The 14025-nt window shown below is 47.4% G+C and overlaps 1 protein-coding gene across 2 annotated transcripts in view; it reads right to left on the reverse strand.

Moving 5' to 3' along the window:
• The window catches only part of LOC109300704 (ligand of Numb protein X 2-like), a 53563-nt gene that overhangs the window by 10367 nt on the left and 29171 nt on the right, over window positions 1–14025 (reverse strand). For both annotated transcript variants that reach the window (XM_019521490.1, XM_019521491.1), the window contains 6 exons: window positions 11259–11485; window positions 9079–9275; window positions 6244–6612; window positions 3145–3321; window positions 541–715; window positions 137–347 (listed from right to left, as the gene is read on the reverse strand). In XM_019521490.1, coding sequence (XP_019377035.1) covers window positions 137–347; window positions 541–715; window positions 3145–3321; window positions 6244–6612; window positions 9079–9275; window positions 11259–11485 — 1356 coding nt within the window. The remainder of the gene's footprint in view (window positions 1–136; window positions 348–540; window positions 716–3144; window positions 3322–6243; window positions 6613–9078; window positions 9276–11258; window positions 11486–14025) is intronic.

Genomic DNA, 14025 nt, shown 5'->3' on the forward strand with positions numbered 1-14025 from the left:
ACAGACAAGTAAGGATTCCTCTTGCTTTCTGTTAAGAGGGCATGTTGGCAAGTTTGACTTTGTTCAAAGTTAACTGATGATTCACTTTACTGAAGTGTCAGCTTAGGCAAAATAGAGACAGACCAACCAAACATACCTAGGTAGTCCAAGCCACATGGTCCAAAGGGGAGACCAGCTGAATCCTTGTTCCCTTATCTCAGACGATGGGTCTGTGGGTTCTGGTACAAGGATCTCCAGGGCTTTCAGTACCAGTACGTGGGAAGCAGCATTGGATTTAAGTGCTGACACAGCTTCATAGTAGTTCATATGAGTCAAATCAATGCCATTTATACTCAAGAGCACATCTCCTGTTGATGACATGAACAGATTAGGGGGAGTTAGCCAAGTGAATTTACTAACCTTCCATGACGGTTAGTAAATGCACATCTGCCCCAGGTCCTCACGCGGGACCTGCTGCCGACTTGCACTTACACTCTAAATCTCATTCACTGAGTGAAGGTAAAAAGAGCAGGGGATGGAGGCTGTGGAAAGCTACCTTACCTCTCTTGATCCTGCCATCCCTGAAGAGGCATCCAATGGGCTGCACACTTGTCACATAAACAGGCAGCTTGTTCTTATTATCCCTTCCACCTCCAATAGTTATTCCCAAAGATTCCTTTGGTTCCTTTTTTATGGAAACAGTCTTTTCCTGGCTAGCATATCCCTGAGGTAGCTCCTACAAAGTGAGGAAAACGTATACACGGTTTCATCAATGCACAGACCCTACAAACACCCCAACTTTGGAGCAGGATTAGAACAGCCTATAAATGCAATGCTGGAGAAAGCCCCAACATGACTGGACAGCAAAGCTCTCTGCACAGAACAGACAAAGGCTATCAGAGTTGCCAAGATGATTCAGCCATAAGTCTGAGGAACTGTCTCCACATCCATTCAACCCTTTATTCCTACTAGAAGCTCACTACTGGAAGAACATGGAGACTCAAAGTGGAAAGAAACTAACATCTGTCACAAAATCTATCGAACATATAAAGTGCTACCAGCTTTTGATCAGGTCTTTAATTGGGATGGATTTCAACTAGTGACACACAGAGTGAAGTTGAACTCCCAGATATCATTACCAATCCTAAACACTTATTGCTTGTGCATCTCATGTGAACTTTAGTATTTATTCAGTCAGAGCTCAGATCTGCGAGCCTTCTGTTTTGCCAGACTCAATATACCATAAGGCATGGAAAGAAAGGTGGAGGCTTATTTTTTATATTTGGCATTGCTGCATGGGATAGAAGGACAGTTTCTACTAACTTAACTGTTTTAAATGAAAACCAAAGGAAGGGATTTTTCAAAACAGCTTAGCATTGCCCTAAATCTACTTTCCTTCAACTGTGAAGTCAGCTGCAAAACTCCCACTGACTCCGATTAGGCCATTGGCAGGTTATTTTGAAAATCCCTCCTCCAACACTTGCTAAAAAGCACAGCGCTTGCTTTATGGATCTTAGAGTAAGCAAGGGTTTAGACTGAGAGCATGCATGTGTGCATTGGGGAAATGGAAGGAAGATACTAGAATACAATTTATACAGCAAAGAACTACTAGACTTAAATTACTTCTGGTAGCCACCAATTCATATCCTGTGAACTCAGAATCTTAACACAACAGGCCGGGCAGTAAGTGTTTCAGGAAAAACATCTTTATACAAATGGTAGTTTTAAATAATGAACAAACTGTCAGAGGCAGCAACAAAACAACCAACCTGTTGAAGCTCTGAGTTTTCTAGAATAGGGAACAGGAAGGTGAAAAACTAGGGCTGTCAAACAATTAAAAAAATTGACTGCGATTAAAAAAAAAAAAAAAGTAGTCACAATTCATCGCAATTTTAATCGCACAGCTAAAAACTCAAAATTAAAAGTAGAAAAACTCAAAATTATGCAGGTACTTTGTATGTTTGGGAGTCAGTGTGGGGGGTGGGTGGATGGGGTTTAGAGCCTGGAATGGGGGGGTTGCCCACAGGGGGGTCTGGAGCCTGGGGAAGAGAGACCCCCACACATCCTTGCAGGATGCCCAATCTGAGCGGGGTCTCCATGGAGCTGCCCCAAGCCCAGAGCTTGTCCTCAACCCCAGTGGTGGTAGCTCACCCCACCATAACCCCAGCAGTGGTGGCTACAGACCAGGCTGTGGGCAGCTGCTCCAGCCCTGCCCTGGCCTGAGCCTGAACTTCTCTCCTTACTTGCTCAGCAGGTGCCAGGTGGTCCCAGCCCGCCCTGGTGCCGAGGATGCCAGGCAGCCCCACGGCAGCCCAGCGCCACCTTCCCTGAACCCCCAGTGTTGCCAGCCTGACTGCTCAGCGCCCTGGATGAGGGTTGTGGGTAGGTGCCTGGGTGTAACCCCCTCCCCACCTTCCTGCTGCAGCTGCCCAGAGCCCACATCCAGGCTGCCTTATGGCTCTTACTGCCACCACTGCTCCATGGGGCAGCCCAGAGGCAGCAGTGACAGCAGCAGGGCAGGGCAGCCCAGGTGCAGGCTCCAAAACCACATGCATGATTAACGTGTTAATCGGTTCTTGTGTTAATTGTGCACATTAATGGAGAATAATTGACAGCCCTATAAAAAGCAAATTACGTTGGTGGAGTAAAGCTGCAAAAGCATCATGCTTCAGCTTTGGTCGTTGAGCTTTCACTGCAGGCCACAAGGCTACCTAATCCCAAATGGTGGTGGTTGTTTCTCCATTTCACAGTATAGTACAAGGGGAGAGCAGTCCTACAGACAAGGAAGTGCACCGAGTGATAAATTACTGGCTTTGGTGCTGTTAAATATCCAGAGGTCCCTTCCAAAAACTGAGTTGACCTTGCAGTCTAGGCCAACAATTTTTCTTCCCTCAAAATAGGCTTCCATCTCAATGTCCACTGAGGGTTACTGCAGTACTCGCTAGGTACTGGATCTTCCATGCACTTGTACACAACTCGCTGCACTGCCAGTCACCAGCACCTACTGTTTGCAACACTTGAAGGAGGAAAAGTGCCCTGGAACCAAACTCTGCTCCTCATACAGCTGTAGTAAGCTTCATATTTTCAGTGTGCTCAGGGAAAATGAATAGACCTGAGAAACAAACCATTGGACCTACAGAAAACACTGATTATGACAGAACTTGCCTTCTGGTAGTTAGGTTTGCGGCGGTAGTAAGTTTGCTCAGGCCTCCTTCGATGGTGCACTGGGCTCTCTCCATTGCTGCTGCTGCTGCTGCTGGGTGTGCTGCCGTCATCAACAGTATCTACCAGCTGTGTGCCAGATTGCCGGAGGACCACAAAGTTCACTCTCGTCTCACTGGCCTGCCAGAAAAGCAAAAGGGATAAGTTTGAAACTGTTGCAGTGTCCCTGGAGAATCAAGTCTCTCTATGGGTGTGGCAGGGCACTGCTGGTGCCTGCCACTGTAAGGACTCAGCCAGCCAGCTGGCAGGTGCTTGACTGCAGCAGCTATTGTAGATCTCTGGCCACCTATATAAACAGAGCAGTTCAGTGCTGGCAGGCCAGGCAGAGACACTGCCTGGCTGCAGGGCTGCTTGGCACATCCTTGGAGGTAAGAGCAGGAGCTGTAGAGGATGGCTAGGAGGCTCCTGGTCCTGGGCATGACCTAAAACTGCACTCTGCCATGTGGCCTGGTGGGGCTCTCAGTGGTGCGGGAGCCCCCAGGAAATGCCAGGCCAGTTACCACCTTGGTAAAAGGTGTGTCGGGGTGCCTTAATAACCCCAGCTCCCACAACTGGGTTAATTACCTGCTAGTAGGGTCTGGAAGGTGGACCCTGGAGAGAGAGTGGGACTATAGACTTGGAACCTGTCTTGACATCCCCCACCTGTCAATGCTGGGGCCAGGACCAGAAGGGTTGAAGGGCCAGGGGCCCACCACAAGAGACACCCAGAGCTGAGAGCCTGGGGCTCCTACTGGCCTGGAGGTGAGGCCCGGACCTGTGTAGCCAAAGGTCTTGGGGGGACCACACCTGTAAGGGGGAACAGCTCAGGGAGTTAGGCAGCCCGAATGAAGGCGGAGTGGGCTGCCTGAGTGGAGGGATCCAGGTGGGGTCCAGACTGGAGGATTCTGCGGCCCAGAGTGGGGCCGGAGAGATTAACAACTAGTGGATGCCATCTGCAAGGCTTGGGCTGCGGTGTAGGGGAGGAATGGAGCTGCAGATGGCGCCCCCTGGCATCAGGGCAAGACACAGGCAGCCTCCCACCTAATTAACATCTTAATTTAATTATCATCAAGGTGGGCGGTTGGCCCAGAAACAGGTGGGCAGGTCAAAGGCAAATCGGCCCCAAGAAGACCCCCCTGTTACAGTGGGCCATGGAGGGTAGAAGCTGGTAACTTTTACTGACTGCTGCGACTGAGAGCTGGTAACTTTTACTGACTGCTGCGACTGAGAGCTTGTGCTACTGAAACGTATGTGTAACAAGTGCACACCCTCTTCCAGGCCCAGGCAAACCCACAACAGAAGGTGACTGAAAGTCAGGTGTCAGTGATGGGGATGACTCTCCTGACCAGATTTGACTTTCTACACACTTTCCAGGCTCCAGTATCACATATAAGTTCAAGATACTCAAGTGATACAAGTATCACTTATAAATTCAGCCTCCAATCTCAAGAGGGACTGACACTTTACCCTTTAAGCCAGTGATTCTCAAGCAGGGGCCTTGAGATCCTTTCAAGGGTACCACACAATGTTAGCACTGTGAGGTGTACATGATTCACAAGATAAACCCAGAGATTTCAACTAGGAATCCATAGTGTTAAAAACATTCTGTCCTGTTGTGGTCTTACTGGGTTCTTTACAACAGAAAAAGTGCTCTATTATTTCTCCATATTCCAAAAACAAACAAGTGAAAACCAAGGAGCTAGCAATACCCAAGTCTAATGAGGGGTACCTCAACAATTAAGAGGTTGAGAGCCACAGGTGTTCTTTGTGGTTTTTCTTCGAACACCCACCTATCTGCTGCAACAGCTGAGACTAGGTAAAAGAATTCCAGTTACTGCTCTTGTTTAATGTGTGGGCCTACTTAGTAGTTCTGGTGCCAGAGCATATTCTGGATGTCGCTGTAACAAGCAAATCTTAGGACCTCCTGTAAGGACTAACAGTTTGGAATTTCTACTTGAATAAGAGAGTCCTGACATCCCAGAGAAATCTTGAACAACCATACTTCCAGAGTTGCTTCAGAAGGCATTAGTTACATTCTAGAAACGGTCGTCTTCACAAGCTGCAATATTTCATGGGGATTCTCACGCCTCCATCCTCAAGAAGCCAAGTTATCTATACATGCAGCATGGGTGTACATAGCATCTTAAAGAAAGAATCCTTTCCCCAAGGAATGTGCCATATGAAGTGCAGCAAGTCTTAACTGAAAATCAAATTAGATCCCAGAAAAGCTGAGCCACCTAAAAAATTCGATAGGATATCCCTTTAAGGTCAATCCTGACTTGGATCCAGTTAGCCCACTGAAGTCATTTAGGGACTCTTCTCACTGCTTTTAGTGGGAGCTAGATAAAGTCCCATACCTGAGATTTAAATCTGCACTGAGGAGTCACAATTTAAACTCTTGTCAGGAGTTCAACCAACATACTGGATTTGTGATCTATATGTAGTGGTCTTAGAACCAGTGCTTTGACACTTGCTGACTTTAACAGTACGATCTCAGGCCTTGCAGTTAGTCCTTCATCTCAGTACATCTTTTTTGCCCCCTTCTGAAATATAGTTTGCTCGGGGAATTTTACAACCAGCTTCACAAATATAAACATCAGTTCGTATTGCTTCTGTTCTGTGCCGGCAGCCTCGGAGACCTCTCTGCAGATCATTCTCTCCATCAAGTATCAAGCTGCGACAGAGGCTTCATTTCACAACCCTGGCCCTTCTCTGTCACATGCATATGCACTGTGTCTAGACAGTCTATCTGCAGAAAGGCGACGTGTAACCCTTTACAAAGAGACCAGGTCACCATGGGTGCACTAAACCACCATAGAAAACTGACTCATCACAACTCCGTCAGAGCTGACTCAGGGTAGGTTCCCACCCTGCGTTTTTATCAGCGTTAGAACATGGTAATCCCTACATCTGCAGGGAAGCCACTCTCCCAAAAATAGTTACTCAGGAGTATCCAGGTTGCTCAAGCACTTTTCATTAGCCCCTGGGTCAGAAACAAAGTGCTGTACTGGTGGTGCAGATAGGCAGTTACGAGACCAACCACTCCTCCACGCTGTAAATTACCTGGATTATCTGTGCAGCAGTCTCGGGTGTTCCTTGCCTCAGGTCCTGGCCGTTTATAGAAAGGACTCTGTCGTTCCGACTCAGCTTCCCGTTTTTGGCTGCCAAGCCTCCATCCAGCAAATCTAGAATAAAAATCCCTGGCTCATCTGTCTTCCTAATCAGTTTGATTCCCAGGGGCTCTGATCGGTCTCTCTTCATCAGGGTAACATGAATCACTTCCCGGTTTACAGCAGGGCTGGAGTCCTGCTGGACAGTCCTGGGGGAAAACCCCTTCTCCTGTAGGATCACCAAGTGGAGAACAGAACCTGGATGGCGCAGCAAAGAGACTGCTTGGCAGTGAGTCACGTTGCTGATGTTGACACCGTTCACCTACGGGAGAGAACCCATTGTTTGGAATCTATACACAACCCGAGAGACAGACAGTCCTACGTGGCCAGCAGCATACAGAGTGCACGTAACCCTCCATGGTAGAAGAGCCATCCTGTGCACTATGCACTCTGGTGCGCAATCAGCTACTCCTGATGCAAGTGCAGAGGACAGAATTCTCTAATGGGGAATGCAGAAGATCAGCAGCAGGTGGGGCAAGATACAGCAGCTGCAACAGGACAGCCCCCACAGAGGACAGAAATCAGAGAAGAGAAAACATCACAGCCAACTCCAAGCCACTGCATAAATGGTCTCTACCTTGTACCTTCTGGTGCTTGGGCCACTACTGCAGTAAATGCCTTAAGGTACAGAACATCCATCCTCACCCCATTTCCCTTGAGAGACTACTCCACAGTCTGGAAAATGGACAGGATCTTCAGGATCTTCTTAAGATTGTTTGGGGTAATTATTCTTCCTTCCAGTGGTGCTGTGTTGTAGGGTTCTAGTCTGTTGCCACTTAGCGTGAATGTGGGGTTCAAGGAGACATGGGTGGCATCCTGGTCGGCACTCCAAGACCCAGCGCAAGCTGGGCTGAAGGAGTACGAGATGTTGAATAATTTAATCACTGTCCAGGTAAGACTAGGAGGTACATGACCCTCGGTCAGACAAGATGGAAGTTACGTTGGTCGGCTGGGGTGGGGAAGCGACTTGACTACGTCTGCCACTCCCAGTGCACTCAGCCAGTCATTGCTCAATTTGTAATCCAACACACACTGATTATATTTCCACTGGTTGTCAGGGAATCAACTAGTAGCAACAGCAAAGTTGGCTGGGAACAAGGTAATAGCAGTTTCATTTGCATTCGGGCTTTAGTAGCATACTACTTGCCTGCTACCTCAATTAGACTACTTCAATGCACCCTGTGTAGAGCTTTTTATTTATTTAGAAGCTGATATAGAATGTGGCAACTTATTTGTTCAGCAGGTTATAGCGCCACGTGCCTTGTGCCCTATGCTCTATTCTGGCTGCCTACTAGATTCAAGTTGTGTTTAATTTATTTACGCTGATAATATGACTTGTGGCATATTTAATTTATGCTGGGTTTCACCTACAAGGCTTTAAATACCTTATGATGAATCTGCTTGAGAGAATGCAGCTGCAGCAATATTGCATGGAGAAAGACAACAAGGTGAGGCCTTCTAGCTGGACTGCCCTCTGTTTGAGGGAGCTGGAGTTGTTGGAAGAGGATTCTCACTGGACAGGAGTCTTCATAATTCACTTCCCCACCCAGATCTAAAACACCCTACAACTATCTAATGCACACAGCCAAAAATATCTAGAATAATATTTTAAACTACTTTAAGTTTGATGAATCAGAAATATTTCTCCAACAATGGGGAGTAAAGTGAGTTTTGGACAGAAGTAGGGGTTTTTAAGTCAATGGGATGAACTTAAAAGGACTGCTCTTCTGAATTGTACCCCTTTTGAACCACACTAAGTAAATCCTCATTCCTACATCTGCACCCTTAAATGTCTGGCCAAGGTCAAAAATAAGAACAAAGACAAAACTTAAACCGATCCAACCTCTCAAGGGGTAGAAATGTGCTCAGGTTCTACTTCATAAATGTCACTTGGTGCACCTTGGTTCCCTGGTTCCAGGAACCTCAAAAGCAATTGAACACTGGCAGGGAACCTGTTCTTGTGGAATTTGTGACCTGACAAAGCAAGAAGGGTCACCAAGTAATGAGACAGCTTTTTCTTGCAAGACTGCAGCCCAGCAAAGAAGAGCCAAGTTACATGGAGCAACTTTGGATTTCACAACCACATCTTCTCAGCTTTGCCAAGTGCTGTGTGTAAGCTTCTCTTAGGTCAGGGGTGTCAAACATAAGGCCTGGGGCCAAGATACATCATCCAGCTCCCAGTGCTGGCCCTGGGTCTCAAGTGGACCCACATGCCACAAGTGCATGCTGGACTGGCCCTGGGCACAGGGCCTGGGAGATGCAACTTGGGTCCCAGAGTCGGTGCATGTGGCAAACCTGCTCCCAACCTCTCCACCCCCACCTCCCCAATGCTGGATCCAATGCCCTCTCTGGCTGGTCCAGAATGCGAGCCATACGTCATGCCCACTCCAGCGGGTCCAGGGTAGGCACCGTATGTACCACAGGTCCTAGACGGGATGCTGCATCTGGCACAGTCCAGCTAGATCAGATGCTGGATCCAGCATGCTGGGCATGGGGGTCTGAGGGTTCCCCACATGCCAGATCCAGGACCGGATCTAGCAGGTCTGGGACTGTGCCACATGTGACGCCTGCCCTGGACCGGCTGGAGCAGTCGCTACGTGTGGTTTACATTCCAGACTGGTCAGAGCGAGCACTCCTGGCGCAGTCTCACACCAGCTGGAACAGGTGCCGTGGCACTGGATTGGGCAGGCTGGGGAGCAGGAATCCTACTATCAACAGACAAGCCTACCTCGAGAATGTGGTCTCCAGGTGCTATTCGTCCATCCGTAGCAACAACAGAATCCCGAAGGATTTCCTGAACCACAATGTTCCCCAGAGGGGTATCTTTACCCCCAACTATCCTCATTCCAAGTTCTTCCTCTGGATCTTCTCGTTGAATTTCAATGGTGCTGGTTTCGGCCACAAGGCTAGCTCTCTGAGGCAGGTCTGGTTGTGAAAATTGGAGGAAAGAAAGCAACGTGAATGTACATAATACTTCTGAGTCTATTCATATAATTTCACATAATTCAGGATTTTCAATGCTGTTAGGACTTGCTTTGCTTACGTGCTCAAAGATGGTTGTGGGGGAGCAGACAGGGGAGTAGGCAGAGGGCATTTAGAAGAAAGAATAGTTAATAAGCTAGCTTCCTAGATGTTCCCCTACCACTTGCCAACTTGTGCTCACTTAACTACAAAGACAATTGCCACAAAGTGCAGCAAGACTGGAAACATAGCTTTTGCAAACAGATATGTAAATTGCCATTTTGAGATGTTTCTTCTTCACGTCAGCTGGGTTACTAAAAGTCTAATTGATTAGGCCTAGCAGCCAGAAGGTCCTAAATTCCATGTTCAGGCCATTAGAGAAAGGGACTTGGTCTCAGTCTCAGGGGAAAGGAAGCAGTCTGGGAGCTCGGCACTCCTGAGTTTATAATCAGAGATCTGACAGTGCATTGGCATATGATTTTAGGCATGTAATTTAATCTCCCTGCTTCAACTTGCCTTTCCTTTCTCTCTAAAATGGGAGTAACATGTACTGCTTCATAGGAGTACCGAGGATTAATTAATGCTTCCACAGAATTCTGATGATGAAAATTGTTAGGTCTCCCTGCATTTTGGCAAATTATGTTGAAGCTGTCATCACAGCAGTGTGCGTGCATGAGCCAGACGCTTTGTATGTAGCAATGAAAGCAATCTTAATGGCAGCCAAGTACAGCTGTAGTTCTCTCACACAATGGTGTGAACAGGGAGCCTTGGGTGTACTTGGGGAAACTCCAACGCAGAGCCAAGCTAACCTACATGTTACCTAGGTTTGTCAGCAGACAGATTCCCGCTTCCCCTCTTTGCCCAGCCCAATCTTGTCTAGGCAAACAGAAGTTTAAGAAAAGGATTTTGCAATGTGCTGTCAAGCATTCTAGAGGTTTAGTCAAGCAGTGCTGTTTTTAAGCTGAGATAGCTACCAGCAGCACAACAAGCCTTCTCCTCCAATGATTAATCCAAGCACTAGTATAGGCCATAAACTTCTTTCTGTTTGTTATAAGTAGAGAAGAAATATTAATTCATAAGTGTGTAATAAATAGACAATTGCCTCTCCAAAGGGGCAAACATGATATCAAGATGAGATTGGAGCCAATTCCTTGTACTAATTGTTTGGCCTGTTTAAATGCTTAGTGGCCATTAGGGAGAGGCATGCACTTTGTGTCCTTGCAGTACAGCAAGGGGGTGATTTTTGAGCTCCTAACCTGTCATTTTAATTGGTGCAGTGTATGTGGCTTATGCATGGATAACTGTGGGCTAGTGGGGCTGAATTTCCCTAGTGTCAAAATGTGATAACCTGAAAAATTGATGGGAGCATTGTCTAAGTTGCTCCAGCATCCTGCAGCACTCCACTCCCCACACCTGCTCTCCAGCACACTCAGCTGTCTCTGAGTCCCTGTCTCAGCTGATCATGCCAAAGAGTGCATGCGTACGCATGTGTATACACAATGGAGTGCAGAACTATAGGATGCTAAAGGACCAGCAAGCCCTTATTGTATTTCCTGGCTGGAGACTGAAGGTGTCTGAAAATGGGACAAAAATCATTCATTTGAAGAAACAAATGGGATGCGTGCAACAGGTGCTTTTAAAACAGGACTGTCCTGGTGACAGTAGGACGTATGCCACCCTACCTTGGGCCTGCAAAATGATTTTGCTGTACACACACATCTCTCTACTGGAGAAACAGAGAGGGGATAAGGAACATTACTGCTGTTAGTGCCAGTGGCCCAAGATGTGGAGCTGAAAGACCAAGCATGTGTGCATATAGGAACTGTCAGTACCAGCCAGCATAGTGACAAGCTCATTGGAAGAAAAACATCTGAAACGGAATCGGATTTAATACCAAGCAAAGCCATGCAAGTGAGACATTATAAATATTTGCAGAGAAAGTCCCACCTTCTTCACCCTCCTCAAATGCTGGATTAACCAATCCAGGCTCTGCTGTCCCTAGAGATACAACAGCTGCCATAGAGCTTTCTGCCACCAATGATGACCCTCCATTTGAAAGCTCTGGCTCTTTGGCAGCACTTGTGTCCACACTGATAACAGGCTCTTCCTTCCCTTTGGAGTGGGGATTCTTTCTTCTTTCTAGTTCAGATCTGTATTTCTTGAAGCCAAGACACCTAGAGAGGAATTGGAGATCAGCCATTCAACACAAGCTATGACAATCCCTGTTTACACTATAAACCTATCACACAAGTATGTGTGTGTAAGGGGGGGTGATGGTGTTTCCAGACAGAGGCTGGAAGTTGTGTCAGCCACTCCATTTCCAACAGAGATTCTTTCACGTTGGGGCCTCAGATTGATACTGAAAAGACAGAGGTGTGGAAAATTGGAGAACAGATTTCCTCATCAAATTGTAGGAAGGGGCGTTCTTCTTTTCAAATATTTACCATCCGAGCCCTACAGCTCCCAGTGAAGGCGAGAATACATTTTCTAAGGATAAGCAAGTACTTCCATTGGCTCCAAAAGAGCAGAAGGATTAAGTGCATGAACTACACCTTTGAGCAACAGTAGTCATGATTCTACCATTCAAGGCTTCACTGGGAACTACGGTTCCTACGAAACCCAAAACACACAAGAGGATTGAGTTTGCAGAGACTGATGTGTGGCATGATGATGCATCAGGGGGCTGGGGGGGATACAGATGATACTGCCTGACACCCCACCTCCTCTCTGGGGTAGAGCTGTGATGCGAGGGGAGTGGCAGCAGAAGCTACGGCAGCAAGGTTGAGCTGTGGCCCAGCTCCCAAGCAGCTGGTGGTGGGAGAAGGCGAGAGCAGTGTGCCCCACCTCACCCCCCCATGTTCATCAGTGAACTCCTTGCACTGCTGGTGGCATGGCTGGCATAGGGGGTTCCAGCGGTAGTGGCAGTAATGAGTCTCACCCCCCTGCTCTGCCCTCCCACACCGAGTGCCGCCTGCAGGGCCACGGAGGTGGCTTCTGCCTGTGCCAATCCAGCCAACCTGCAGCCCCATGCCCTCTGTGGGTGCACAAATCTGGGGGGGCAACATGCCTTCCTATGCCCCACCCTACTCACCACACACACCCTACCCCACACAGTGGCTTTGGGGTGAGGGGCATTGGCAGGGTCAGGGGGCTGTTATCTAAACTATTTACTGGCTCGGGACTGGCCATCGATGTTTACAAATGGGTCCTGGTACAATAAAAGTTGAGAACCACTGACCTACAGAACCTTTTAAAATCCTTTATTCACAGAGAGGCCAAAGATTGCTTGAGCAAGGCAATTTTCCTTAAGTGCCTGAAAGCAGAGCCTCCAAATAAGCGAAGCATACTAAGCCTGCAGCCTGAAAAAGCTTGCTCCGGTTCTGCTGTCCTCATGTTATAGCAAACAGGACATCTCTTGCCCTTCTGCTCCTTTTATGAGCACGGAGCTCAATACAAAACAGAAGGCAAACCCAGCCTGCAGCCACACAATAGCCAAGCCATCAGAACAGTACAGAAGCAGCAAGTGCTGGAGAACAAACTGCTTTTACCACCCTTAATAAGAAACAGGGCTGCACAGGTGAATTCAGAAGCATTGGATTCTGTTTACTGCTCATCTGATCAAAAGCCACTAGGAAGGCTGGCTGGCAAAAGCCTCAGTAGTAGCTTTTCCATTCTGACCTGTTAAACTGGCCTGTGCTGCCCAGCCCAGCTGTGCTGCCCTTTGCAATGATGCAATAAATGAGTCTTCAGACGTATATTTATGCTCCACCACATATTTCTTCCTCACTCTGACCTTTGAGTTTCAGCTCCTTCCTCTTGTTTGTTAAAGACCAAACCACAATGAAACTCGAGTCTAACCGTGAGCTAGGAGTGCATTTAAAGACAGCCTTGCAGGGAACAGCTAACCACTGCAGAAGGTGTTGGTGGCTTAGCAGAAGACTCTGCCCCTTGAGTCAGTAATATCGTTATGTCAGTGCCCAACATAATGATATCCTCCCAAATAACCAAGTATCCTGTATCATTCAGGGCATGGTCACTGTAGAGGTGTTTACTGAAGTATCCTGCTCTAATTCCACTTTGCATATTGCATTCTGGCTTCTTCAGTTGCTTTGGAGTTTCAGCTCTGCTCATATTTCTTTCTGATTGCTCTAGTCCCCTGTGCAAGGTGACTCCTTCCTGAAGTAAAAGCCAATCAAGTTGCTCATTTGCATGCACTTTATATAAACCCAGTTTCCACCACACGTTTTCTAATGAACTGGATGTGCAGGAATAGCCCTTTTGGCCATTTTATTATGACTAATATCTAGGCATCTGATCTACTACACTCCTAATACTTCTGAAGCCACACTGCAGAGACTTGCATTCACATCCTTTCTCCTCCACTCGGGTTCAGACAAATCTCCATAGCTGGGGTCAGGGAAGAATTTTACCCCATGGTCAGATTGTGGGGGGTTTGCCTTCTTCTGCAGCAAGGGGTATGGCATTCTTCCTGGGATCTCTCAACAACCTTTTCAGAAAAAGGACATTGCCTGCCTTGCCATGGTCTCCCTGTTCTACCTGTGGCAGGTTAGGGTATTATGGCTTGTGTTGTGTCAGGGTTGACTAGTTTTGCTAAGGGGTTAGACAATGGATTTGTATAGGATGATGTGGATAGGAATGATCATGCCTCATGCAGGGGGTTGGACAAGATAACCTATGGAGGTCCCTTTCAGCC

Source organism: Gavialis gangeticus, unplaced genomic scaffold (genome assembly GCF_001723915.1).
Source record: "Gavialis gangeticus isolate Ggan-Ray unplaced genomic scaffold, GavGan_comp1, whole genome shotgun sequence".
Taxonomy (NCBI): domain Eukaryota; kingdom Metazoa; phylum Chordata; order Crocodylia; family Gavialidae; genus Gavialis; species Gavialis gangeticus.